Source organism: Oryzias latipes, chromosome 12, assembly GCF_053564925.1.
Source record: "Oryzias latipes strain Hd-rR chromosome 12, Olatipes_Hd-rR_3.1".
In the NCBI taxonomy this organism is placed as follows: domain Eukaryota; kingdom Metazoa; phylum Chordata; class Actinopteri; order Beloniformes; family Adrianichthyidae; genus Oryzias; species Oryzias latipes.
The window spans coordinates 29,099,950-29,126,829 of NC_136248.1; the positions used below are offsets into that span (position 1 = coordinate 29,099,950).

Sequence of the window (26,880 nt, forward strand, 5' to 3'; positions counted from 1 at the left end):
ACCTTAAGTTAAAAAAAAAGACCTACAACACATATATGTTTCAAGGAAAATAGTATTTATTTATTTTTTGGTCTTACAAGAAAAATTAGCAAGAAAGTTTTTCAACAGCAAAAAAAAAAAAATTCAGTTGAAGAAAACCTGTAACTAGAATTTTTCTTCTCAAAATAAGAATTTTTGGTAGACTTTTTGAGAGGGACCTGGCTGCAGCCAAGATGGCACCCGACATCATCAACCAGAAGGGGAACTTATGCAATTTAGCCTAATCCCAACCCAAAAGTGTTCTGAATTGAAGGTTTTTTTTTAAGGCTTAAAACAGAAATAAACTGAACTGTTGGGGTCACCAGTTAAAAGGAGTCTGGTGGAGGACTTCTGGTCCTGGTCGTTAATGCCCTCAGCTGTTCTTTTTGGATTTCCCTTTTAAAGAACATTTTTCTCCTAGGGGGGTGTTGTTGCAGTGTAAGGTCAAATTCTGTATGAGACAAGTTAATGTGCTGCTATTAATTAGAATATTGTTACATCTAGCTGCCTTATTTGCAAAAAAGAAAATTCAAGACTTTTTCCATCAACTAATGAAGATTAACAGAGTAATACTCACTATTCTTTTAAAGTATTTTAAAGTATCCCAAATCTGCCAGCCAATCAGGACATGATTAGTGAATCTTTTTGCAGCTGGCATCAAATGATTTTTGTTCCAGGCTTTGTTTGTTACAAAAAAATAATAAAAAATGGTGAGGAGTGTCACGTTTGTCCACTATTTCACCCAAAGTTTCATTGGAATGAAACAATTCTGGATATGATCCTCATAGAACTTTTATTAGTATGCGAATATTAAAGGCGCATTTGAAAAAAACTCTAACATCAAAAATGAAATGTTATCATGCAATCAGTAATGTCCTTTGATGCCTACCTTTAACATTTATTTTTTATTTTGTTTCATTTTTTCAGCATTTCATCTTGATTTCTGCAAATTACATATGTTTTCTGAGATGTTTCATTTTTATCTCAACATTTTTGGGGGGATTTGTGTTTTTAACTTGTCGTTTTGATATTTAATGTTTTTGCGTTGAGTGTTTTGTTCTTGTTGCACTTTAGGGCAAATTGTTTGTAATTTGTGCGTGATATATGTATGTGTGGAAAGTACTTGATAAAGGTCATGAGGTGTGATTGTCAGAGTGATGCAGTAAACACGCAAGCGTTGCTGCATTATTTGCGACACCTGCTGTCGCTGTGCATTTTGCCCTAAAGAGTCAGCTCTCCACCAGCGAGGCCAACAAAGGCCAATTCATGATTAGTTTGCTCATAAATCCAGCGTAATTTAATTCATTGCCAAGAGCCTGCGAAAAAGTTTAATGAAGGTATAGAACAAAAGGAATTAGCCATACCGAAGGAAATTAGAGAGGCATTAGGATCTGGGACGCCCGGTCGCGGTGCTTAACGACTCCTCCGGCCTGAGAAAATGCGTTTTCCTAAGCAAGGCTGCTCTCAGCAGAATTATGGCCACTGTTAGCCTCCCCTTATTGCCTGCCCCCATTAAATGGGCTTTACCTGAGGAGGGAAACGATGGAATAACACCATCAATTCTGGCCAGACTAACAAGTTGCTCCCTGGAAATAAAAGGTTCCCATGCAGTAAAATAATTGCCCCGGTGGTTCCAGCGGGATGTTATTTTTCCACGTCTGCCGGGAGAACGCTGTCAGCGGGGATCTGTGGGGAGCGTCAGCTGCTCGGACCACCAATGAGGTCCCGGTTAGGATGTCTCATTAAATACAGGGTGGATCGTGTGCAGAATAAACCAGTTTCTTTAAAGCACAGCAGTGGAAAAAAAAACCAAATCCTGTTTCTTTTTGGAGAAAAGTCCACAGGTGCAGCCGCAAACATTTCAGAGATGCTGCTGCCCGTTGAAGCCTTTTTGACCCAAACTCAGGCCTTCATGTGTCATTTGATGGTCGCATCAATACTTAAGGCTTTCCTATAAACACTGGTATTGGGGTCTTTTCTTCTGTGGCTGGAATGAGACTACAAGGAATCACAATCAAATCCACGTCCAGATAAAGGCAGAGGGTTGTGTCAGGATGGGCATGGAGACAGATGATTGGCTGTGGCGCCCCCTAAAGGGAACAGCAGAAAGTCAAAGAAGAAGGCAACTGTAAACACCACTTTGGTTTTTGCCAAACCACAGACACACAACCCCTCACATTCACACCTAGGAGACAATTGAGTCACCAAATTACCCATCCGACTATTTTCTAAACCCCGGGGTTGCTGGAGCCTATATCCGAGCCGCTGCTGGGTGAAGGTGGGGCACACATTGGACAGGTTGCCAGTCCTTTGCAGGGCCACCAATCAACCTATGAAGCATGTTTTTGGACTGTGGGAGGAAACCGTAGTGTCTGGAGAAAATCCACTCATGCACAAGGAAAACATGCAAACTCCACACCACTACTCCACCAGGAAAAAAATAAACGCAAAGAAAGTATGGCATTTGTGTTTGTGTCACACTCTGCACCTGATCAGGTCCCGCATTTGGATGTCCTCTGCAGATCAAAGTTTGCCAGCTTGAGCTCATCAGCTCAAATCCACAAAGAGACAGTGGATTTGACAGCACCTGAGTGTTTTCGGAGGTCTTTGGCTTTTGATTCCACTTACTCAAACAGTAAATGCCACTTTGAGGTTGGACTTTCACAAACATTTTTTTGATGTTCTAAGAATTCTGGGTAAAGTTGAAATATCATCTTCAAAATCGTCACATCTGGTCCATTCAATAATGACACGAGGTCCTGTCAGGTACCTGAAAAGTGCTCCAGCTCCGTGTTTCAGGTACCTGACAGGACCTCTGCTGCTGCACAGACGAATGAAGGAAGTCCACAAAAAAAAAAAAAAAAACTACACTTGAGATGGAGGAACGGGAGGAGGAAAGAGAAGATGTGGTGGAAGAGGAGCAGAGGGGAGGAGGGGGGGGCAGAGGGGAAGGGCTCGTATTGATCATCCGCCAGGTGTGATGGATAGCGCAATAAGTGGCAGCGGCCAGCGGAGAAGAGGAGAGAGTGATTTCTGCTTTTCAAAGTCCTGATGAATGGGAGTGTCAGAGGGAGGCCGGCGTCCAGAGGCCAGCGCATGATGGACTGCTGTGTCAGGAGGAGAGAAATTGAAGGAGAAAGGAGAGGTGAGGGGAGTAGAGGCAAAACGAGAGCTCTCTCTTTGAGAGAAAAAAAAAAAAAACGGAGGGCAGACTGAGAGGACGGGGGAGAAATAGAGAGATGAGGGGAAGCAACGGGGGATTTTAAGAAGAGGGTCAATAAAGCAGAGAGAGGAAGGAGACGACGGTGAGACGCAGATAGAAAGATGAGAGCGGGAGGTGACAGCGGAGTGAGTTCATCTTTATTAATGGCCAAAGAGCAGAGAGGGAGTTATTAAAAAGGAAAAAGATGAATGAAAGAATGAGTGAGAACGAGGGGAGGGGTGAGGAACTGAGATGTGATATATGCTCCCTCCCAGCTCTCTGAAATCCAATAATAACGCTGAGGAATGGGCCAGCTGGTTCACTGAGGGGAGGAGAAGTGAGGAGGTGTTTTTCCAGAGAGCAGCTCAGGCAGGGGGCAGCAGAGAGGCTTCACAAAGGAACTAAACTCTCTGTATCCCCTTTTATCCATCTATCCTCTAGAACTTATTTTAGTTGACGAGGCATTCAAACGTAACAAGTTTCAGTATTACACGTATAAAACCTCAGAGGGCCGCGCCCAGTGGCCCCTCGAAGGTTTTACAGCGACTGATTCGTTGCATTTAAAGTTGAAAAGCAGATTGTCGTCAACAGCAAAATAGAACACGCTCCTTGATCTAAAGTAACTCTTTCAATGTTTACGCCAAGCATGTTCAAAGTCCGGCCCGCTGGCCAAATCCGGCCCACGTTCAAATTTCTGTCGACCCGCAGGTTCCTGTCATAAAATCAATAATATTCTGCCCCCACAATCTTTCTAAAAACTGTGAACGATTTCTTGATTTTGATTGACCAGAATTGTGTCGTAAACCTGTGGCAACCACCTCTGCCCAATGACCTTCAGAGCCTTAAGGGCCAAATGAGCAAAACAGATTCCTTTGTTTCAGCGAACAACACCACAGTGGTTCGCACTTCTGAATAATATATTTATTTGTGCTTTTTTTCCCTCTTCACCACCATTTAAATGTAAAAGTTAACAGTGAGCATTTACTTTTGCAAAACCTACTTTTCTCAAAAGGTCTATATCACGCTTTTTCTTGCAGAGTAAACTATAAAAAACTGTATTACCTTTAGCACACTAAAGAATCCTTTTTAATGAAATACGAGTTGTTTTCGCAGCTCTTTTCCCTACCCCTAAGCAAGACGACTCGATCTCTGAGGCTCCGTCTTTCGCTCCAGAAGAACTCTGGACAAAGAGCAGCTTAGTCCCACTGTGCAACTCTTTGTCACTTTTCATTATTAACGTAATGTGTTGCATACCCGTGCAAAGCTGCTTTTCTCTGTGCCAGAATCAACCGACAAACGGCCCGGGGGCTGTATGAGGCCCAATAAACTCTTTAATCTGGCCCGCCACACTGGAATAAATTATATTGATAATCCTCGTCAGTGTTTTATTTTCCCTGTAATTCTGGTTTTTACCCATAGATGGCGCACAATAAATAAAATGATATTTGTTTAGGTGCAGATAGTTATACTGCATTCATGAGGTGTTGACAGATTTGTTGTTTTTTTTGTGTGTTTTCCAAGTCGGAAAGTCCAACACCACACGAACGAAGCATTTCTCTAATTTTGCATTTTTCCTTGGGGGTTATTGGCACTAAAACGAGAGCAAAGGACGCAGTTCTGAAATAAAATTTGTCAAAATGTTGTGTTTGAAAGTTAACTTTTAATCAAAATAAAAGCATATTTTTGTACAGGTCCATGTTATTTCTTTCTCTTATGGGTGGATAACCAAAATACTAAACACATTGGCTCCTGGTCCAGCCCTTCTGTCAAATGCTAGAACCCTTTGTGGCCCACGAGTCAAAAAGTTTGCCCACTCCTGGGGTAAACACTCGAAGTGTTACGGTATGTCCAAGAGCATTTATTATTTAGGTGTCGCCGGTGACGTCTCCGGCGTTAAAGGGTTAAACAACTTGAATAGACACAATAATAGGAAGTTGATATTTCTGCAAAAACTCTTTATAAAAAGAGCTTTTATTTTGGAATCTGCCAGTGGCTTCCTGCAGATGAGAAATGAGAATGAACAAATGACAAGTCCCAGACCTTAAATCTCAGGTCTCTGCATGCTAGACTCAAGTCTCTGTCATAACGCGCCCCATCAACAAAAGAGGTCTTACAACGTCGGCTCACTGAAGACCCGAGCAGGACAGAAGACAGATACACTGAAAGATGGAAAAAACACAGCATCCTTTTCCTGAATTAGGTCTGGACCTCATGATGATTGATGGCAGCATATAAACAAATACAAATCAGGGCTGCTGCTGCTGCTAGTTGTTGGGTGTCAAATAAAAATTAAAAACAAGAACTAACATTTTGAAATACTTGACTTCCTACAGGTAGAGCATTTTAACAATTCAGTACTGGACATACTAAAACACGTCGAGTCCAAGCAAAATTGAAACTAAACAGGCCTCTAATGAACCTCCCTCGAGATGAGGAAATAACCAGCTTCGGTGCCAATTCAGTACTGGTGCTGATCCCAGCAAAGCTCACATTAGCTGCGTTTCCATTAACTAGGAAATTGCGATAAGTGGAATTGTCATCATAATGGAAACACGACTATTTTGATAAAACACATTTATCGAAATAACCTTTTTGCACTTTGTGGTGGACCGAGCAGTAGAAGGCAAGGACAGCAAACAATTTAATCAAAAATATTGAAATTTAATTTTCAAAATGTGTAAATGGGCAAAAATGGGCCCTTAAAAGAGGTCAAAGCAACAAAGTTAACTCAAGTTTTTAAATGTAACAGAGGACAACTGAACAGACAAAGCAACATAATTAAACTGACCTCCCTAATTGCAAACACAAGGGAACATATATAGTGGCTGATCAAACCAACTAGACACACAAGGGGGAACTTAAAGAGACTAAGAAAAACTACAGAGAACCAACTAAACTAATGCCCAACATGTGATAAATTAACATACACAATGAATGAAACTAAGGACCATCAAAATGGAAACTAAAGTAAAGAAACACAAAGAGTTCCTTGTCCACTGGGTGATGGGTCAGTCCAATTAGCTGCCTGCTGAATATAAGGCCTCTGCTGACTGGGATGCATTCTTGTGTCAGGCCTGACTTGATTGTTCCAGCAGCAGATGGCAGTAGCAGCAATGGTTCCCTTTAGCACTGGTAACTCAAACAAAACATCAAATTAATAAAGCAAATTATACTAAAGTAAACTGAAACATGTTAATACATTTTATGATCAAACAGGTGTTACTTTTGAAAAAGAAATCTAAAAGTATCTGCAAACAAATAAAGTGAACAGATATATGTAGGCTGTGGTGCAGGAGGTTACTGCCCTGATGGTGTGGCAGCGTAGGCAGCCATCACACACTTGAAGGAGGTGGTTTTGAGGCTTAATGAATGGAGTGAGTCACATGGTGCAGCGGTTGGGTGGTCAACCCATGATCGCAAGATTGCAGGTTCGATTCCCACCTTGCCTGCCCATGTCTCGAAGTGTCCTTTGGCACTGAACCCCCACCTTGCCTCTGGTGGAAGGTTGGCGCCAGTGTTCGGCAGCGGAGCCGCCACTAGTATGTGAATGTGTCTGTGAATTGGTGAATGGAACTGTGACGGTAAAGCTCTTTGGGCCTTCGAGGAAGGTAGAAAAGCGCTATATAAGTATACGCCATTTCCATGACCACAGGTAGTCAGTTTGTGGACAGCGATGGCAGTGTGCTTCTTGGTAGGAACTGGTTGCCTTGGGCACTGCACAGCGGGCGACACAGGAGGTCCCACTGCATCACACAGCTCATGAAAAGCTGAGCCTGTCATGTGGAATTGTTGGATTCACAGCTTCTCTGTAAAACCACCATTTTCCAAGATGGCGTCATCCGTAGCCCCTCCCACATGTAAGGAGCTCGCCACTCCATGGCCAGGCGTCTTCTTTGACAGATGATGATGAGCGCTGGAGCCGTGGCAGAAATTTGAAAGTATCTGCTGTCAATCAAAGTATTGTTCACATCCGTTACCACGTTTTTGAAAGACTTTTTGCGTGAGTTGGTTTGTGTTTATTTGCATAATTACGATTTAATGGAAACTGCGTAATTGCCAAATTGTGTTTGTTTTTTACAATTGTAGAATTGGGATAAAGTTTGGGGCATATGTGTAATGGAAATGGAGCAACTTATGTCTCTTCGTAAGTTTCCATGAGCTTAAGTTACAAAAACGTCCCTCAGCTGGCAGGTTTTTAAATCATTTTATGCTGACATTGTGCTATAGACTTTGTTAACATGGTTTGAAGCTTAAATAAATTCTATATTTGTGATCCATATGCTTAAATGTTTCAAACAAAAACTGTAAGTAAGCTTGAAATACTTTCTTTCCATCTATAAGACAGAGGTTTGTAAATATAGCTATACAAAGAAACAGTGTCATTTCATTAGAGTGGCATTAACTGCCCCCTCCAGCACTTGGTGCCCTACGTACAGCGGTGCTGATAGAAGGGCTTATCATAAATGAATTTAAAGTCGACTGAGCTCCTGAAACATAAACAGCAGGGCAGGATTAACAAGACTTTGTAGATGGATTGTTGAGTAATCAACAAGAAGAATGGCACACATTTACAGGCCTTCATGCACAGTTGATGGCTTTAATGGAGATAAATGCACCAATAAATATCAAAATGGTTCCAGGAAAAGCGATTTCAATCACCTGTCTTTTTTTTAAGCAGCTGTGTGGTGCCACAAACATTTCCTTGGGCGATTCAGACCTCGGAGTATATTAGTCGAGCCTTCTGCTGCATTCTCCCCCAACGCGATATGCGTGTCGGGGTGGCAGTCAGAGGTCCTGCATGGCAATTTGAGGGTGGGGTAGCGCATTTCGGGCATTGTGGCGTATCCAGGGTGCAAAATCTGGCAAAGAAGACGTCTCGCGTCACCCAATCAGGGATTCTGTGACGTTTTAATGACGTAATCGGCAGGTGGAGTTCAAAACCAACATGGAGGAGAAGCCGATTGTTGATGTTTTCTTTTATTCTATAAAAATAATAACAAAAAGTTCCTCTAATTGTTTTCTGATTTATATTCTTTCCCCCCTCTGACTAATGGGTGACAGCAAATCATCAAACTGAGTCCCAGAGAGACAGAAGTACCGTAGTCAATTCACAGTCAATGCTTCCATTAAAGATGAGGCTGAAAACTTTTGGCGGTAGCTCCTCCCACACGCGTCTGGAGTGTCAAGTTTATTTAATACGACTATGTGCGGAGGAAAAATAGGCAAACTTCAATGGAGGTCACCCACACAAAATATCAAGGTCCTGGACCTTGATATTGAGGTCATAGACCACTCAGTGAGCCCGCAGTGTGAAAGTATTTTTGCCAATTTATTCTATGGGCAAGTGACACTTCTACAACACACAAGGGTAAGTAAGGGCAAAGTAGGCAGCCTTACCATGAAAATGAGGAAATTAGAGAATCAGAGCGTATTTCAAAAGGGGCAGCCTACGGACATACAACGTGCAACTCCCCATTTTTTCGCGGGGTCAATGCAGAGCCAGTACATGCACCTTACTTACTACTAGAGTGCGCCATAAGGGCATAAAAACAGCATCAGCCATCATAAATGTTTGCAACTTACATTACCTATACGAATACTTCACAATACATTTACAACAGGCACGGCAATGGTACGTTCCATTTTCACCTGCATCCCTTAAGGTGGCAGTAAGAGCCTCAAGGGAAAAACAAGTCACACCTGTGTTCCCTTTAAGCTGCTCTCCTGTCTACGATCCTCCACGGGTCCAGACAACCCAAAAATTCACAGCACTCGTATGGGTCAACCCCAGTACAGGGTTCATATTTCTAAGGCTACACTACTGCTGCTGCTTCATAAATGGTTCCTGCCGAACTTAAGTGGCAGCAGAGTGTAACTTCCATCCCTGCCCTTTTACAACCAGCTTACCAAAAAAAACATGCTCAGATGGACCGAGCTGGAACCAGATGTTCCTCGAGAATTCATTAGAAAGATCTTTAAGCCTCAGAAAACCTGTTCAACTTCCCTTAAACCCACTCAGTTGTAACACGAGCTGTGTGAGTAGCGGGTTCTCCTTTGTGGCGATGCGTTTGTTCTCTGCATAGAGATCTTTACACAGCTGTAGAGGGTAAACACAACCTCAGAGTCAAAGTCCGTGTGGAGTTCACAAAAGTCTTCTGCTTTACACAATAATCCTCTCCTGTCACTCCACTTATGTTCAAACTGAATCCGGTAAACAAAGGTGTGTCCTGTCCAGGATTATTGGGTAAAGTCTGCTTTAGACAGGAGTAGTCCTGAAATATGGTGGCAAATACTAGGAACTGGATGCCTTAATTGGATCAAATGGGTTTAATTTGAAGGGGCTCTTTGTAGATAATGACCTTTGTTTGTAAAAAGAAAAAAAAAAAGCACAAACGTCTGCTAAAGTTCTCCTGTGGTACGAAGATTGTAGAAGCTGTTTCATTCTAGCATACAGCAGGTTGTAGTGAGGTTCCATATTTTGCTCGGGTTAAGTACAAACTTCATGTAGTTGTTTGGGATAAATTCAGTTTTCCATTACAAAAACTTGACGAGGTTTCCTAACTTCCTCACTGGTACCAGGGGGATATCCCGAGAACACATTTGAGGTTCTTACCACACAGCACACAGTGGAATATGAGTGACGTCAAGTGCATATGTGAGTCTAAGATGTAGCCATACAGTGTGCATATGAGATGTGACCCTTTAGTTTGTTCAAATCCACGGTTATCCTGATTTTGATAAAATATTACAATTCAAAAACGTTGTTGCCAATAATGACCCAACATATCGTTTGGTTTTGGAGACAATTGGGGCTCAGAATTGGACGATCAAACAAGCTACTAGTTTTAGGCAAAACCAATTTTTGATCAAAAAGTTTTAAAAAAAAATCACCAAAGTGCAAATATCTTGGGTATAAAATCCACCAAGAAATATTAAAAGGGCTGGTAATTTGGGCCATTTTTTTCTAAAGTGAATTAGACCAGTTTGATGTTGTAAAAAGCAGCCTGATGGTCATACATTATAAAGTGTAGGGAATTTACCAACTATTGCTCCACTATCCACCAATTACATTATTCAGGTGTGTTCAGTCGACCAGAACCTGCATCACTTGATCGACTTCATCAGCTGTAGGTGGAGCACAGATGGCTGCCAACAGGACTGTGTGGTGGATGCTGGAGATTATTGGTAGGTTCCAGACTAAAGTCTCAAACATTTGTTGACGTTGGCAGAAAAGTTGTAGTTATGCAAATCAACCAAAATTAAAAATTAGTTTGATCTTCCTCTCGTTTGTCATCACACACACAAAGTTGGGTTAAATCTTAACTTTAAACTTCAGTTTTAATGTTCTTTTAACCTCTATGTACAAAAAACACCCAATTTAAGCATTAAAAACCTTCACCATCTTCTAAGCAACATGATTGCCTCAACACCACAAAAAACAACTGACCTGGAAAAGCCACAGAAACCCCAAAATGTTCGTTTCCCCTGGCCTTTTCACTCCTAAAGCCCAAAATAATAATAATCATGAGGGTTTTCTGGTCCAAGCACTGACTGCATACAAGAACTGGACTGAGTGCCCCTCCCCCCTGGCTTTTCAAACAGGAAGTACCCGCTTGCTCCAAGAAGCCAAAGTCCCATAGATTTCCATAAAGAACTAAAGAGTTAGTTGTCAGAATAACCATTCTTGCTCTACTACCTTCTTTTTAACATGTTCTTGATAATCCAAATTTTTTTCATGATATTTTTCCTGTAGTGCAAGTTATTCAAGTAATAAACTGGCCAATCAGAAGCCTCAATAGAAGTCAAAACATTTGACAGATTTCGGACAGCCTGGTTTCAAGTTATAGGGGTTTTGACTTCCAACAAGCTCGTTCTTTTTTTGATGAGAGTGGTTGCCATAGAAACGTCGACTCACACCGACTCAGACCACTGGTGACGTATGGCTGCAACATGTCGTTGTCCATAGCACGGAAAAAATCCTGGGACGTGGAAAGACCAACTTTCTGAGTCTGGTTTGCTCTGCCATCGCATCTTCTAATCGCTCCAGATAATTACAGGTTAAATGGCGCAATATGCACGTAGTTGGACAACGTCAAATTCCAATCGCAGTAGATGGCATCAGCCACATTTAACAGATTTCCCTCCAATGGCCAATCAGGGACCAATCAGACCAGAAAGACTACAAACCACTACGAAGTCTACAGCGGGCCTTAAAGTCAACCAAACCCTATTTTCATGAGTCTCCTGAAGACCAGTCAAGTTAGCAGGGACAAAACTATCTACAATATTTACCTTCAATCCTTTGGAAAGGTTTTACTTTGCTTGCTTTACTTTGGAATTTACTCCTCCTTACATCCTAATAGGTTCCTTGAACCCGCAGATACCATCAACTTAACCTAAACAGTGTCAGAGGTGACTGACAGCAAAACAAGTGAAAGGAGAAGTGTTTCCGGACGCTTAACCGCAAGATTCAAACGGTCAGCTGAACAAGGAAGGAGTGGTGAGCAGGGAAAAAGGGAGAATGAAGGAGGAGGAGGAGGAGCTGGAGCCAGACAAGCTCATTAAGAGGGAGGACAGCAGTGTGACAGATGATGCTTGGAGCTGGCAGCATTGATCTCCCTGCTCAAACAGCGAGTTTCTGGGCAGAGAGATGCATGGAAAAGTGTGTGTGTGAGCAGGACTGAGAAATACTTGGGTACCACGGCTCTAATGGAGAGGCCAGGCCTGGCAGCCCGCTGATAGATGACTTGTCAGTGGGGGTAGAGGAGAAAATTGAAGAGAGGAAGGGAGAATAGCACAGCTAGTGATTAGATAGCTGTATTAATGCTTGACCTCTTCCTAACTAGCACACGTCCTTCACAAAGGAGACGAAGACGAGGATGGACACCGGGGGGAAAAAGGCAGGTAGGGGGGAACCGCAGGAGGCAGAGGACGGATGGATAAAAGAAGAAAGGAAGCGCGGCTTTTGGCAGTAAATCTGCACTGACTTTCTCTTAAAGTTTTCAACATAAATGGGTTTACATCCAATCTAATATCTAAATGATGAGCATTAATGCTCTTTGCTTGAGTGGTAATGCCATGTATTCATCACTATAAAAGCCAAGCAACTTTAAATGGACTCATTATTGTCTCAAAGTAAAGATCCAGAATTTAAAGCAAAATGTATGCATTTAAGAATGAACAATGACAGGACAAAGGAACACTATCTTTCAATTCTAGGCTTTTACTTTCAGGGACAACTTAACCCTTTAGCATCGGAGCTGTAGTCCTAATGCTCTTCGAACAAAAAAAACTCTTTGACCATCTCTGCAATCAAGTCCAACATGTTCTGAAGTGGAGTAAAGCAGCAATCATGCACCCACTACCGTGAAGTGTTGCATATCGTACATATCGTACATTTATCCTACTCAATACAATGTATTTCTAGCATCGGTTTTTATTTTAATTTTTTTTTCCACTATGATTTTACATGAATTTAGGCCAAAAGGCTTTGTATTTTCCATATCAAAGTCATGAATGACCCAGCAATGTTTTTGCACTTCAGGGCAGGAGCTGTCCTTGATAATTGGACATTCTATGTCTTTCAGCTCAAGGGGTTTGGTCATCATCCTCTCCCACACTCTAACTCATGGTGCAGAAAGAAATAAACATAATAGTTTAAATTACTTGTTAAAACAGAGTAAAACAGCTAGACAACAAAACACATAGACAAAAACTCACACTTAAACCAAAATCTGCCCACAGAAAAGGGTATCCCACAATTCCTTGCGCTGCCTTACTTTATGACGTCATGATGCATTGGCAGCTTCACACCAAAGTTACACCAACTTAATTGAATTAAGTTGATTGAAAGTAAAAAAAACGATGTCAGACAACTACAAGTTAAGTATAATGAACTAAAAAAATGATTTTTTTTTCACCAAACTTAATAATTAAGTTAGATCAATGTAAAAAAGTTCATCTTTCCAACTACAGCCCAAATACTCTTTTTATAGAGTGCATAATGTCCTTACCCAGCATTCTTGTCCTTAGTGAACTCTTTACAGACCACGGAAAAATGCTGCATGCAGGCGATGTGGACGTGATGCGTAAGTGCCTGTAAGATTGTCGTACGATATCCACACAACGACACCTCATTGTTTTTTAAATTTCCTTATTTCTTATGGGAAAAATTAAACATCTGTACAAAACCTTCATGTGTTTCGCTACAACCGGTGACCCCCAGCATGACCATAAAAAAAAGGCAATTTTTACTCAACGGGGTCTGAGTGATCTACCATATTAAAATTTGGTGCTGGCCATTTGCATATCATGTACAGGCGTGTCCATTTTTCACCCGCAGACAGTTTATATCCACCAGTAAGGGCAGTCGTGACTAAGGCAAATGCTGCTTTTGGTCTCTTCAAAATCCGTGGAATGACATTGATTTCAAAATTGGTCGAAGAGAGCCTGTGTTATTTCCAGTCCACCAGTGACAGCTCCGGTAATAAAGGGTTAAAGAAAACCGTCCAAGTCCTAAAATGAAGTAAAAACAACCTCAGCTGACATGTCCTTCTGGATAGCTGGCCATAGTGAATTACAAGGCAAAAAAACAGGACGTGTCTGAGTTGTGTTTTTCTCTTGGAAACGATCAGAATCACCTGAATGACCTAACTTATACCAGATAATCCATAAACAATCTATACCTGAGCAATAATACTATAGTTTTAGAAACAGCATACAGAAAGTAACTTTATTCACTCCTTTTGTTTGTTTTCATTCTTCAAAACGATTCCCAAATGGATGTCGGGTTTTTTTCTATAGTCTATTCTTTGCATTTTCATTGACTTAGGGGTTTTATTCTGAACTGGTTGGAGTCATTGATGGACAACAGTTTCTCGTATATTTAACAATTGTGAAATCATGCACAGGTACACTTAGCAGTCTCACCGAAAACCCAGTTCACCGAACCACGCTCTGGCCCAACTCTGCATGACGAATGCATGGTTTGCTTAAGTGTGCTGGAGCATAAACTGTTCTTTATGCTGAAACATACTCGGACATACTCGACGCGGTACAGATTACTGTCCAAAGTCACAGCACTGCTAAAATTGGATTCCCCGCCTTTATTTTTTTTTCTTTCATTTTCTGTCAAAGAAGAAAGGATGATTGTGTAGAATGTATCTACTTTTGTATTCTGCCGACATCCCAAATTCCCCCGCAATATGATCGAGTCAGTCAGAGCTACTAATAAGGAGACAGAGTCAAAGTCAGATGCTCACGAAGTTGATATTTTTGTCATTAATTGTAGTGACTGGCCTTGTAGCCCGGACAAATGGAACATAGAAGAATTTTAGCTGGGTTTAAGCTAGTTCCTGATAGATTCTGCAAACCAACAAGAAATAGTCAATTTTTGACTTTTAAAAACTGTTCCACCACAGAAAACAGCACGTCAGCCTGCAAAAGGGAAATGACTTTGAAAAAAGCAACATAGCGTCTGACATGAGAACCACAACAATAATGTAAGACTTCACGCTACAGACAAAAGCCTTAGTTTAAATGAAAGAAAGCTTCTGCTAGCACCAGTTATTTGAGGATGACGACATTTTGATAAAATGTCAAAAAGAAAAGTGCAAACATTTATTTGGTTCACCCAGAATTTTGTTGTTTCATACATTTTTACCGATGGGATGTAGAACAATGTTTTCTTGCTGCCCAGACTTATCTTCTGTCTCAAACATTCTTATCACCTTTAGTTGTACAGACTCTCCCTTCAGGTCAATCAACCTTTATAGGAAATACTTTTTTAAATAACCTTGGGGGAAAAAAGTGGTAGAAAAATGCATAAGATGAGCAGTTTGTAAACAAAAACCACTGACTTCAGTCACAAAAGAGCTCCAACTGAATGCAACTATTTACAGAGCATCAATAGAATAACTCCAGAAGAGGTAAAGATAAAAGGAAATGGCAAACAAAAAGAAAATGAGGGCTTGTTGCAATGCAGCCAAGCTCGCTCGGACTATCATTACCATACATCAGAACAATAAATGAGGCTTTCAGCAGGCGGTAATAAGAATTTGATAAATCATGAGCCGAGAATTAACTAGATGTCAAAACAATAAGAGCACCCTGATCGATGGAGAGAGGATGATGGCATCAATTAGTCAAAGCAGCAGAGACAGAGAGGGCTGAAGGGAGTCTTCAGGGTCAGGTGAGATCTAAGAGAGGAGTAAGGAGACACAAACTGCAGGAAAAAGGGCTAATGGAAGAAGAAGGGAGAGGTTACAAAGAGCAAAATCAGGATGTCCACAGCTAGGACAAAAACAAATGAGCAAACCAAAAGATATTACTGCACAATATAGAGCAACTTCATATATCTGCAAATGTTAGCTGTGTTTCACGTTCGCTAGATAAAATGCAGTTCAGTTTATTTATAAAATGCAAATTTACAACCAAGGTCATGTCAAGGTGCTATAGAGAAAATGCAAGAAAAATATCAAAACTGTTTCCCATGACAGTTAAAATCCAATTAATTACAGGATATTAAAAAATATTTTCTGTGCAATTTGGTCCAGATTGTTTGATTAGGACTTTCTTTAACTAAAGACCAACCAACAGATTAAAAACATGAAAGGTGTACGAATAAACTACGCAAAGAACACGTAAATCTAGTAGAACCCAAACCATGCGTGATGACTGAGCTGTATATGTGCAATTCATCAGTGATTTGTGCATCGTACACGTGATATACACGTGATATACAAGTTAAACATCGGTGGTAGAGGCGTGAAAAGTCTGTTAGACATACGTGGAATGTTCAATGAAAACCCAAAATTTGTGGATGCATCTCGCTAAAATCACACACAATTGTGTGGGATTTACATAATAATTGCGTATAAACTACGTAAAAATATGCATAATTGTTAACCGACCAAAAATTTTGAACTTTTAAAAACGGAATACAGGTTAGGACCTGTCGACCGAGACCCTTGACGGACATCTGCGCACATCGACGAATGACGAACACAAGAAACACTTATGAGTTACATATATCACGCATGGATCACAAAAGACCAACATTTCATACAAGGACAATGCGCAAAACAGATGTAGTGGCTGTGTGACGTGATCTTTAGAGGAAAAAAGGTGTCTGAATGAGGGAGGTGGCTGGTTAGTTGCCTGACCACGAAGACACAAACAATCTACCTTTGTGTTACAGCTGATCAGTACATGAAAGTACTGCAAAAGCAACAAGTAAGACCTTTTTTGTCTTTGCTCTCTGGCTGTTTTCTGTCTACATTTGGATGTTAGTGCCACCATGGTGCCATTACTCCTTTGAATCACACGATTTCATGAAAGTCTAATTTTCTGAACATTACATTAGAGCAAAGCTGCTGATGGCCACACAATAGCCATGTAAATGAGATGTGAGAGAGGCCCATCAGTCATCGTGCCAGATGCGTTTTCCCATTATTATTTATGGCCATAATTGGCTCGTGTTTCCTCAGGCAATGACTCTGCAATGACAGATCTCATGATGACTGATCAGCCCCGACTGACAGGAAGCAGCAGGAAGTTAGGCAGGAGCAAAAAGTTTGCATGCGAAGTGGTGGGGATCCAAGAATCATTGAATGATAAAGGCCAGAGCAGAGGAGCAGCTTCATCAAGATGAAAGAACATTAGAACCTAATGATCTTGAAGGACTTAACTAGTCTCCACCTTCTGTTCCTGAACCGTGAAGTTGGAATAGTGCAGCAAGGGACCAGAGGAGGCTGGTTTCAGAAAAAAGGAACTATTCATCGTCTCTCATGGTAAACAGTTTTGTTTCTAATTAAAGGTAAACTATTGTACAGCTTGATTTCACAAACGTCTTTGTCTGTCTGTTGCTCCTCTCCTCTAAATCCTTCTCAGTCATACCAACTAGGGCTTGGCGATTTAGAGTTTATAACATCACAATACACTTTTCTTCTTTCCGGGCGATAACAATATGAACCAAATAACTATATGTCAAATTTGAACACTCTACTCATTAGACAAATGTGGAATCATCAGCAGGTTGTTTGGATTTCAATATTTACTTCCTATCATACTTCAAATAACAGATGCACTGAAAGAACATTACGTTTGAAAAGAGAACATAACTAAAACAGAATGCTAAACCTTTTGATCAGCTCCATTTAAAAAAACCTTGATTCTGTTGCAGTCTCGTCCGGCCTTCGCAGATCCGGATGGTTTAGGACGTCCAAAAATGAAATGTGCAGTTTGGGAAACGAAAAGACACACAAGAGTCTGCATGAATTTTCAAACCTTTTGCAAAACGGGAAAGGTGGAAAAGCACGACCTGTTAGGCTTTGTGGCTGTCCGCTCTCTCTGTTCTCAAGGCAAAAAGGCTTTTATTATTGTTCAGTACGGGAAGATGAAAACATACAAAATACATCATTAGACTGATGTGTTTTTGTCTAGTCTGCATTGCAGGTGTCGTGGCTCCATAAACACTCCAGTACAGAAAGAAAACAGAGACCACAAGTCAAAAACAGGCCTACTGCTGACCTCGGCACATATTATCTGTTGCTGAAGGCAGGAATCAAGCATATTTCAATATATATGCCTTGCTTGGGTTTGTTTATCTCACGTGCAGATAAAAGAAATTCACAAACAGGAAAGCAAGTAAACATGACTACGTTTACGCAAACATTTACGGTACTCGCCATGCGGCGACTAACCCTCTGGTGTTCATTTCGGACCGTTCAAAATAAAAGTCTATCGCAATAGACTCATTCTTCTATCGAGAAAAAGTTTTATCACATTGTTTTATCGCCCAGCCCTAATACCAACCATCCTCATGTTCTCCTCTAGATCCATAAACCTCCTCTCTGGTATTCTTCAAGGCCTCTTTCCTGGTTGCTTCTTCGTATACCAACTTCATTGTCTTCCTCTCAACGTCTCCATTTGCTTCCCTACATTTGTGTCTAAAACATCTACAATGAGCCGTTTTCTCTGATTGCATTCATTCCTGATTCTAACCATTCTGGACAATCCCAAAAGGAACCTCAGCGCCATCACCTCTGCTCATTCACACACAGACATTCTTGCTGCAGGTGAAAATTCATTCCTCTCCCTTCCAAAGCAAACCTCCACCTCTCTAGATGTTCCTCCACCTTCTCTCACTATAGGTCACAATGTCATCTGCAAACATCAAGATCAAAAGAGATTCCTGTCTAACCTCATCTGTCAGTCTGTCCATCACCACAACAAAGAAGAAAAAATTCAAAGGTGATCCTTGGTCTCACCTCCACCTTTAACACCTTTCTTTCTCAGCTACAGAACATCTCACCACTGTCTCCCAGGTCTCATACAACATTAGTCTCTGTCACTCCAGACTTCCTGATCTAAACTACCGCTCCTCTCGTTTGAATTAGAAAATCTATAAAGCAACATCCATTCAAAATTAAAGTCCAGAATTTTGTGTTTCTGTTTGAGACATTAGTAATTAATTTTTTACATTTTTATTCATGGAAAAACTTGATTTTCTTTAACAGCTTATGCTAGGTTTTAAAAAAAAACTGGAAGTTATATATATATATATATATATTTTTGGGAGTTATATTTGACTAGAAGACTGGTTTTGGTTTGGTAAAACATGAAAAAAGCACCAACAACCCTTAATAAATCGCCAAAGTAAAATGAAAGCTATTGGAGAGAACAAAAGTCTAATACCAGTAGTACAAGTACTTCTTTACGGACAATAGTTCACTGTTGATCAAGAGATCTAATCATTTTCAGCTCCAATTTCAAAACATGGTCTCTAGAGAATTGCAAAATTGTGCTTCTTTTTTTATAGTGCAGCATGCATCAGTTAGGTAGTTGCAGGGAGCTAAGCTCCAACAGTTGTGTATTTTTGTCCATTTGTCATGCAAATCAGTTGGTTGTGGACACCATCGGCTCGCTCCGTGTCTCCATCCATCATTCTGGTTTAATGCTCTCGGTCCCTGAGCGTCCAGCACGTCAGAAGCAGAGAACCACAGACAGAGCTCATCTGGAGACCAACGGTGGATTTGGTTGGTTGAGTCAACGATTGACAAGACAGAGCTCAGAGGTCACTGAGGAGGTTCTCCTAAAGGATTTTTTTTTTGTGTGTGTGAGTGGAGTTTTATCCAAGCTGAGGAAATGTTGTGTGACAGTTTGTTGTTGGTCCTTGCGGGTGTGTTGACTGGTTCAGTGTGCCTGTTTTCACCTCCTTGTGTTGGCAGGTAGGACACTTGTTGGCAGCTCTGCTTCTCACTTCCTATTGTTGAATGTGTGGGGGTGCAGTTGGGGCAGTGAAGATGATGGATTCACTAAAATACCACCAATTTGTGATTTCCCAAAAGTTACTCCTTTTACACAGATTTGGAGGTCAAGTATGAAGTTACTGCATCCACATGGAAGTTTGAGTCGCATGATAACAGCCCTAAAGTCGGTGCAACAAGCAACCAGAGTGAGAATTGGCCTGTAATGTCCAGAAGTTGGGAGATAATCCAGATGTTCTTATCAAAAATTTCTCCTTCAAGTCTCCCACAGGTCCATTTTTGTCCAGAAGCGGCAGCTGAAGCATGAACCTTGACAAAATCCAGGCCTGCATTTCTTTCCATATTGTTCTGCTTTTATTCTTTACCTCCCCAATGAGTTCTGGTAGTGTTCTTGGATTTATTTACTTTTCGGTTCTCCACTTTGTTTCCAGTCTAAGGATAGTGGCTCACACTGTGGGGTCTCTGGAGTCTCAAAGCTGCAGGAATGTCTTAGTAACCTTTGCACGTCCATGCTGGTGCTGAATTTCTTTATACAATCATTCAACGGCTTCACTTGGTCAGAGAGCTTATGTTAAAACCATTTATTAACAAAAGATCTGGCTCTGCATCACACTGAAAACCTGCCCAGGGTGAACCCCTAGCCTTTGCCAAATAGTACCTTGGATAGGCTCCAGCAACCCCACAAGGGATTCTTTAGGTTTGGAACAAGGTTGGATGGATATAAAAGATCTCAAAAAACCTGTTGGTAATCCAACAACTTGTTTAAAATCACCTTAAACATTTTTATGTGTAGAATTAATAATCTGTAAAATAGGGTGCACAGTGGTGTAGTGGTTAGCACTCTTGCCTCACAGCGAAAGGCCTTTGTTTGAATCCCGGCTGGGTCCTTTGTGAGTGTGGAGTTTGCATGTTCTCTCCGGTTTCCTTCCACAGCCCAAAAACATGCTCTATAAGTTCATTGGTGATTCTAAATGAACCCTAGGGGTGAACGTGTGGTTGCGTGACCCTGGGATGGACTAGCAACCGGTTCAGGGTATACCCCACCATGGATGGAACAAAACGGAATCAGTAGCTTGTTTCTCCAAATTGATTAATGTTTCAAAAAGTACGTGTTTTTTATTTTAATACTGGTAATTTCTGAGTAATTATACCCTTTTCATGGCCTAAATTAATTTGGTCTGTGTGTGTGTTGGTTTAATTTCTGCATTGAACTTTTCTGGCTTGCTCTCTCCCCCTCCTCTCAGGCCAGCTCTGTGGGTTTCAGGGATGGAGGATGTCTCTTTGGCACAGCGCGCTTTCCAATCCTTCCGAGAGAGGATTGATTCGTCCTCCATCACTGTGACTGACAGGCTACATAAACAGATAAATGCGGGGCTCGGAGCTGTCTGGCAGCTGGGCCTCGTGTGCAGGCAGAGGCTGTACTTGAACTCATGTCCTGGGGGCCTGCGCGGGAAGACGAGACTTCGTCCTGGCACCGTTCTTCCACGCCTACATCCCAGATATCGATAAGTGCTATTCTGAGCAGCACGTGGATTGGGTGCCATGCTCTCATGGTATTAACTTGTAATCTTAATTAATTCGGGAACATTTGGACGACATTTTGGAAGACTGTTTTTGTCGTTTGTCAAACGGTTTGTTTGTGAGACGCAAAGTGAGTCGGAAAGCTATGGTGTCATTAAAGGGCATTCGTAACTCTAGAGGACAGGAAACATCAAAACACAAAACTTCCAATCTAATTTTTACATTTTTATTTGACTACAAATGTTTCTTTGTTATTTTCAACTAATATTAGTATTTATAAAACCATTTTTGTGCAATCTAATACATTAATTTGAAAGATTTTCCATTTTTCTGAATGTGGAAGGAACATTTTTACCTCCATTATCTTCTGACTTTGTAAACCTTTCTCTCACAAACCTGTTAACTGATTAGCAAGTATTTTCCAGAAAATAACAAATCCTATATTTCAATGTATTGCCGCTTGAGTTCATTCCAATAAAAAACGTTTAAGTTTGCTCTGTCAAAAAGAATATTATTACTTTCAATTACAAATCAATAAATCTTGTTTTTTTCCCGTCACAATTGTTAAAAAGGATCAACTGAATTAACATGACACTATCTCTTCTTGACTACTTTTTGCAGTTGTTTCCTAAATAAGTCCCCCCCTCCTTAACTATGGATGTCAAACTTTACCATCAACTTATATTTTTCTAAGTCTGTGGACCTGTCGACCGAGACCCTTTTGTCTGGTTCCAACTAAAATAAGGGAGTTTAAAATAATTTATATCTAAAAGTATATCTTTTATGTATCAAAAATGTTAGTCACTTTGCAGAATGTCACTTTTTAGGTTTCCTGAAGCTCCAGTTTGTGAAAAGAGAGCGTTTGCTTCCACCTGCTGGTGAATATAAACATCTATAAATGTTGAAAAAGCAAAATAACAAAAAAAGCTTTTCACCCTGGAGAACACAAAAACTACCGTATTTTCCGGACTATAAGTCGCTCCGGAGTATAAGTCGCACCAGCCCAAAAATGCATTATAAAGTAGAAAAAAACACAGATAAGTCGCACTGGACTATAAGTCGCATTTTGACGGGAAATTCATTTGACAAAATCTGAGACCAAGAACTTGCACATCCTCATATGACACAATCATAGCAGACTGTTTATCTCATAATTTCACAGTAATTCTTTCTCATACTTATTTATTTATTCCTTTCATGAAGCATCATTGGCCAACTAATACTCTGTTTTCATCCTGTATTTGTAGAAACAGTTGTCATTTTTATTGCATTTCAGAATCTATGAAATCATTGGAAAATAGAATATTATGTTGTTAGCCTTCAAGATCTTACTGTAAAAAAAAGTTTGCTGGTTCTCTGAGTCACTTAACATCCTCTTAACACTTAACATACCTCATACATCAAATTGACCCAGGAACATAAGTTCATAAGAACATATGTTCCTCACAAATGAACATAACAGGAGGGTTACCAATGTATTTATTTCAATTTAGTTCTAATATAAGTCGCTGCGGAGTATAAGTCGCACCCCTTGGCAAACTATGAAAAAAGGGCGAATTATAGTCCGGAAAATACGGTACTTTCTTTTGGGCTTTTAAAGTTTGACAATTTTGACAATTTTGTTTCCTGTTCATTTTGTGTAGAAGCAATTACCGGCAGCCAAAAAATAAAAAAGTAGGGGGAAAAATATACAGTAAATATATATATATTCAAAACTAGCCGGCAAATATGATCCTGTGCATGAGCTGCGTTAAAAGCTGGAGACACTCTTTTTTAATGCTAATGAAGAAAAAGGATTTGGTGCATTTGCAGTACAGAAAAAAAAACATTGAACAATAAATGTTAATTGTTGCAAACTTTCAGGTTGTTCAAAAGTCCCATAGATAGAAATAAAACATGTTTGTCCAATCAATTTGACCTGCAAACATTACTAGTTTAAATGTAGAAAATGAGACATAACTTGACATAAATAGGCCCAATTCTTTCTGTTTGTTTATAATTATGAAGAACAATTAGCTGATTAAATGCAGCAGTCGTTGTATTATACACTTTTCATAGTACATGTTAGCTAATAAATCTTTGCAATGCAGAAGAAGAAATGATGGTTGAGCTTTGTGGAACCATGTTGAAAATGAAATCCTGAACTAAACCCTTTCATCAAATGTGTGAAGTGCTGATTTGTTGGTTTTTAGTGACATCTAGTGGTAGACATGGCATTTTCTTCATGTGATCAGTGCAACTGGGATTAGAGTGGCTCAAAGTGCAAATATATTAACAGATTTGAGAGTTTTTCTGGGCATTAAATGAATCATTGATGTTTAAACTGAGTGGGGATGACTTTATGAACAGATCATGTGATTAAACAATATTGTCAGTAGAAGTCAACACACAGACTCACAAACAAAACTCCAAAGTGCTTTCAGATCTTCCTAACGGCTACAAATGAATGAATCAGCCCTCAGGGGGCTGTAACCAGTTGTGTCGCTCCTACAGACAGTCGTGACAATTTCCACAACACAAGCTCCGAAGCCGTGGTTGGAGAAATGAGTCGGTGAGAGTTTGATGCTTCCTACCAAGCATCGTTGCTGATTCCAATATTCTAGCTTGTAGTTTTTAATCGGGTACAGGTTATTGCAACAGGAAAAAGTAAGAATTCAAAGATGTTTTTTGTGCCGATATGACACGCATTGTTTGCAACATAGAATCAATATTAAGTACTTCTTGTGTCAATTGAGATAAACATCTTGGGTTGTAGTCACTGTGTTCCAAACGTCGGTCATAAGGGAGTCTTTAAAATGTCTCCAAATGTTGTTTTTTTAGTTCCTAAAACTTCACTGTAAATAAATAATCCCAATCGACACAAGGGACTCAAACTGTTCTGCATTTAGCGTGAGGCGTTGGAGATCTACGACCCGGAATTGTGACCGATTGGAGCCAAAAATGAGAATTTGTGAAAGGCCAACATTGATACGATTCTGAACTACTGATGGGTTTCAAGTCAAATGCGTTTAAAATGCTAACTAATTCGCTTCAATTCAAATCATATCATTGTCTTCCAACACCAAGTGGGAAATGATTCTGTTAACATTCACCAGGCCTGTAAGCACAGCATGCCAAACATGCGCTGGTGCACTTATCCAACCTTTTCTTGTGTCACGGTGTCCTTCAACAAATATTTTCCTCCCTTTCTATTGAAGAAAATGGACCGGGGCTCCAAGAGGTTGACAACCATATATGCGTATACACTAGATTTACAAATAAAGACCACAATGCATTCCGTAAAATTACACGCAACTGTATTTCTTTCAATAAACCATCAACTGTTTGGTCATGAGAAGACAGAGGATTCATGGTCGATGTAGAACAGATGGCATTTAACCGACGTCATAGCTAACATTGTAGCAGTTAGCTGAAGATGTTGCTAAGATTGTAGCATCTGCTCCTGCTCACCCCGGAATGAGGAGTCCAAGCGTTGCTCCAGTTGCATTGAGAAGAAAAAGGAAGAAGCATGAGAAGAAAGGTGAAAGCCACAGAAGTGTAACGTTTATTGTTAAAGGTGGAGGCGACACAGGAAGCTGGGAACCATCGTACTGAAGGACGTCGACGGCAGACAGAACTGGGTGGAATCAGAGATCCGGGTCAGGAGAAGAGTGGACCGGAATGGAGAAGCAGCTGATCCTCAGAACAGGAGCATCACCAGCGACAAACATCTATTTCTCTTACATTGTAGAAATGGCTTTTATTTCTATTGAACAGACTAAAAGTAAAAAGATCATAAATAAAGTTCAGGAAATTATCGCTAAATTTAAAAAAATGATGATACTGAGGAGGGAAAAAGTGAAATAGGAATAAAATCAGAGGACCTTTTTATTATTGTCTCGATACACATCAGAAAAGTTTGGACGGAGAACAAACCTCAACAATCTGTGTTGGTTTTGGACTCCGCCAACTGAACACTTCATACACGCTCCCAAAGCTGAGCTCTCCATTGGTTATTTGCACAATTATTTGCATCAATTCAAATATTTAAACTCTGGAAAAAAACGTGCCGAGTGGCGGGAAATTGCGACACGTGTCAGGATTTGTTGTGCTCCCCGTTGCGGAACCCGTTGGTGCGATGCCACGCGCCGCATGACCGTCATGGCGCCGCAAGACCGTCATGGCGCCACAGGACCGTCATGGGGCCTGTACATCCAGACTTAAAGTCCCCGGAACGTGATTCACATTCGGAGCGAACGTAGCTTTTTTTTTTTTTTTTTAAAACAGCCCGTCTGATGGAAATTCAAAGCATGAAAGAGGAGAATGAGGCTCTCAATTATTGAATCCATTACTTTTGGGACCAAACTATAAATGTTTGGTTTTTGTTTGACTAAAGAAAACTGTGTTTTTGGTTTTTCTAACATGTTCTGGGGGCATTTTTTTGGTGAGGGAAAACAATTTCTGAGTATTTCTTTGTTCAAATGGTTGGGAAAAGCCTGTAGTATTGCATGTGTTTTATCATTTACTTTTTTTTTTTCGTTTGGCTTCTAAAACTGGAAAATGTTTATATGTGAAGCATTTTGAGCTACATTCGTGGGAAAAGTGCTCCACAAAGAAAGCTTGCTTTGTCTTTTGCATTGAAGTAAGTTAGAACTGCTTCAACCCGGAGAGACACAACCACCCAAAAAAAATGTCTATGCTTCTATCGGTGTCTTTGGGAACATTTCAGTTTAGTCTCACGTCTCGTTTGACCTATAAGTTTATGTTTAGTGTTGATGTCGTAGAATCCAGGAATAAATGCGAGGCCAGAAGGAGAAAAACTCTTCTCGTAAATCTAAAAGGACCTTGTGTCAGGACTACCTGCGGGATCTCAACGGCCTTTTAGCCGTTAGCTTGGCTGCAGTCAGGCCTGCCGCCTCCCTTCTCCGCCGTCGCCTTTCTGTCGCTGTGATCCGGCTGGCCGCTCTGCTGGTGGCCGAACTCGAATTGGATCCTCAGCTCCCCCATCTGGCAGCGTGGCAGGACGTCCGGGATCCACTCGATCACAAACGGACGGGCCTCTTTCTGCTCGGCCGGCCCTGGCGGAGACGACGGCGTGAGCCTGGACGAGTGCTCGGCTCCGACGGGAAGAGGAGGAGACACTCACCCACTCTGAGGAAGGTGCGCAGCTCCACCGGCCGGATGGGCTGAGGCCCGTCTGCTCTGTATGTGTGGGCCGACTCCTGCTTGGGCTGCGTGTAGGGGCATCGAAAAGGCGAGAATGAGCCGTCGGCGTTCTTAACGAAACTCTGAGTGGTCTCCAACGGCAGCTGAAGGACAGGAGGGGGGGGGGGGGGGCGTTCAGTCCTGTCAGTTAGGGAGGCAAACGCTAAATAACAGAGACCCCTCACATGCTATCCTCCAGCACAAATGAGTTTTCACCTCTGGAGTGTCAAAGATGCGCTTGACCTGCAGCAGATTTGTGATGTGCCACGTGTATTTGGAGAAGGAGCCCACAGGAGCACCATCGGTTCTCACAACGGCTGAAATCCACAAACCCACAAGAGAAACAGTCAGAGTTTGGGTTGGTCGTCCCCCCACCCTTTGACGCTCTACTTAAAGAGTAAAAAAGTAAACATCTTAGGATATTTTAAAAAAAGGGAATTCAAGCAGAATCACTAAAGGCTTTTTTTCACTGATGTGAAATCTGAAATGTCTCCGCAAAAGTTCCAGACGGTTCGGTCGGGACGCTCCCAGGTCAGCTGTGGGACACAGTCCCTTCAGCACATCCAAGGTCTTCTCTCAGAAAACCTCTCCATCTGACAGAGATGATGGAGCCAACTCCAAGCTTCCTTATGGGCATAAAGCACCCCTGCAGAGGAAACTCCTCTGCGACCACATTCTGTCAATCAA

The 26,880-nt window shown here is 41.1% G+C and overlaps 1 protein-coding gene across 9 annotated transcripts in view; it reads right to left on the reverse strand.

Annotated features, from left to right (window-relative positions):
* The window catches only part of c12h2orf42 (chromosome 12 C2orf42 homolog), a 37,285-nt gene that overhangs the window by 5,360 nt on the left and 5,045 nt on the right, over positions 1 to 26,880 (reverse strand). Inside the window, exons 7-10 of one of the 9 annotated variants that reach the window (XM_078956023.1) lie at positions 26,410 to 26,510; positions 26,135 to 26,297; positions 25,849 to 26,066; positions 6,212 to 6,349 (exon numbers count right to left, since the gene is read on the reverse strand). In XM_078956023.1, the coding sequence (XP_078812149.1) occupies positions 25,870 to 26,066; positions 26,135 to 26,297; positions 26,410 to 26,510 (461 nt within the window). In that variant the 3' untranslated portion in view covers positions 6,212 to 6,349; positions 25,849 to 25,869. Of the gene's footprint in view, positions 1 to 6,211; positions 6,350 to 24,530; positions 24,626 to 24,852; positions 26,067 to 26,134; positions 26,335 to 26,409; positions 26,511 to 26,880 lie in introns of those variants that run through there. The other 8 variants (XM_023960988.2, XM_078956022.1, XM_078956025.1 and 5 more) reach the window with 8 other exon arrangements.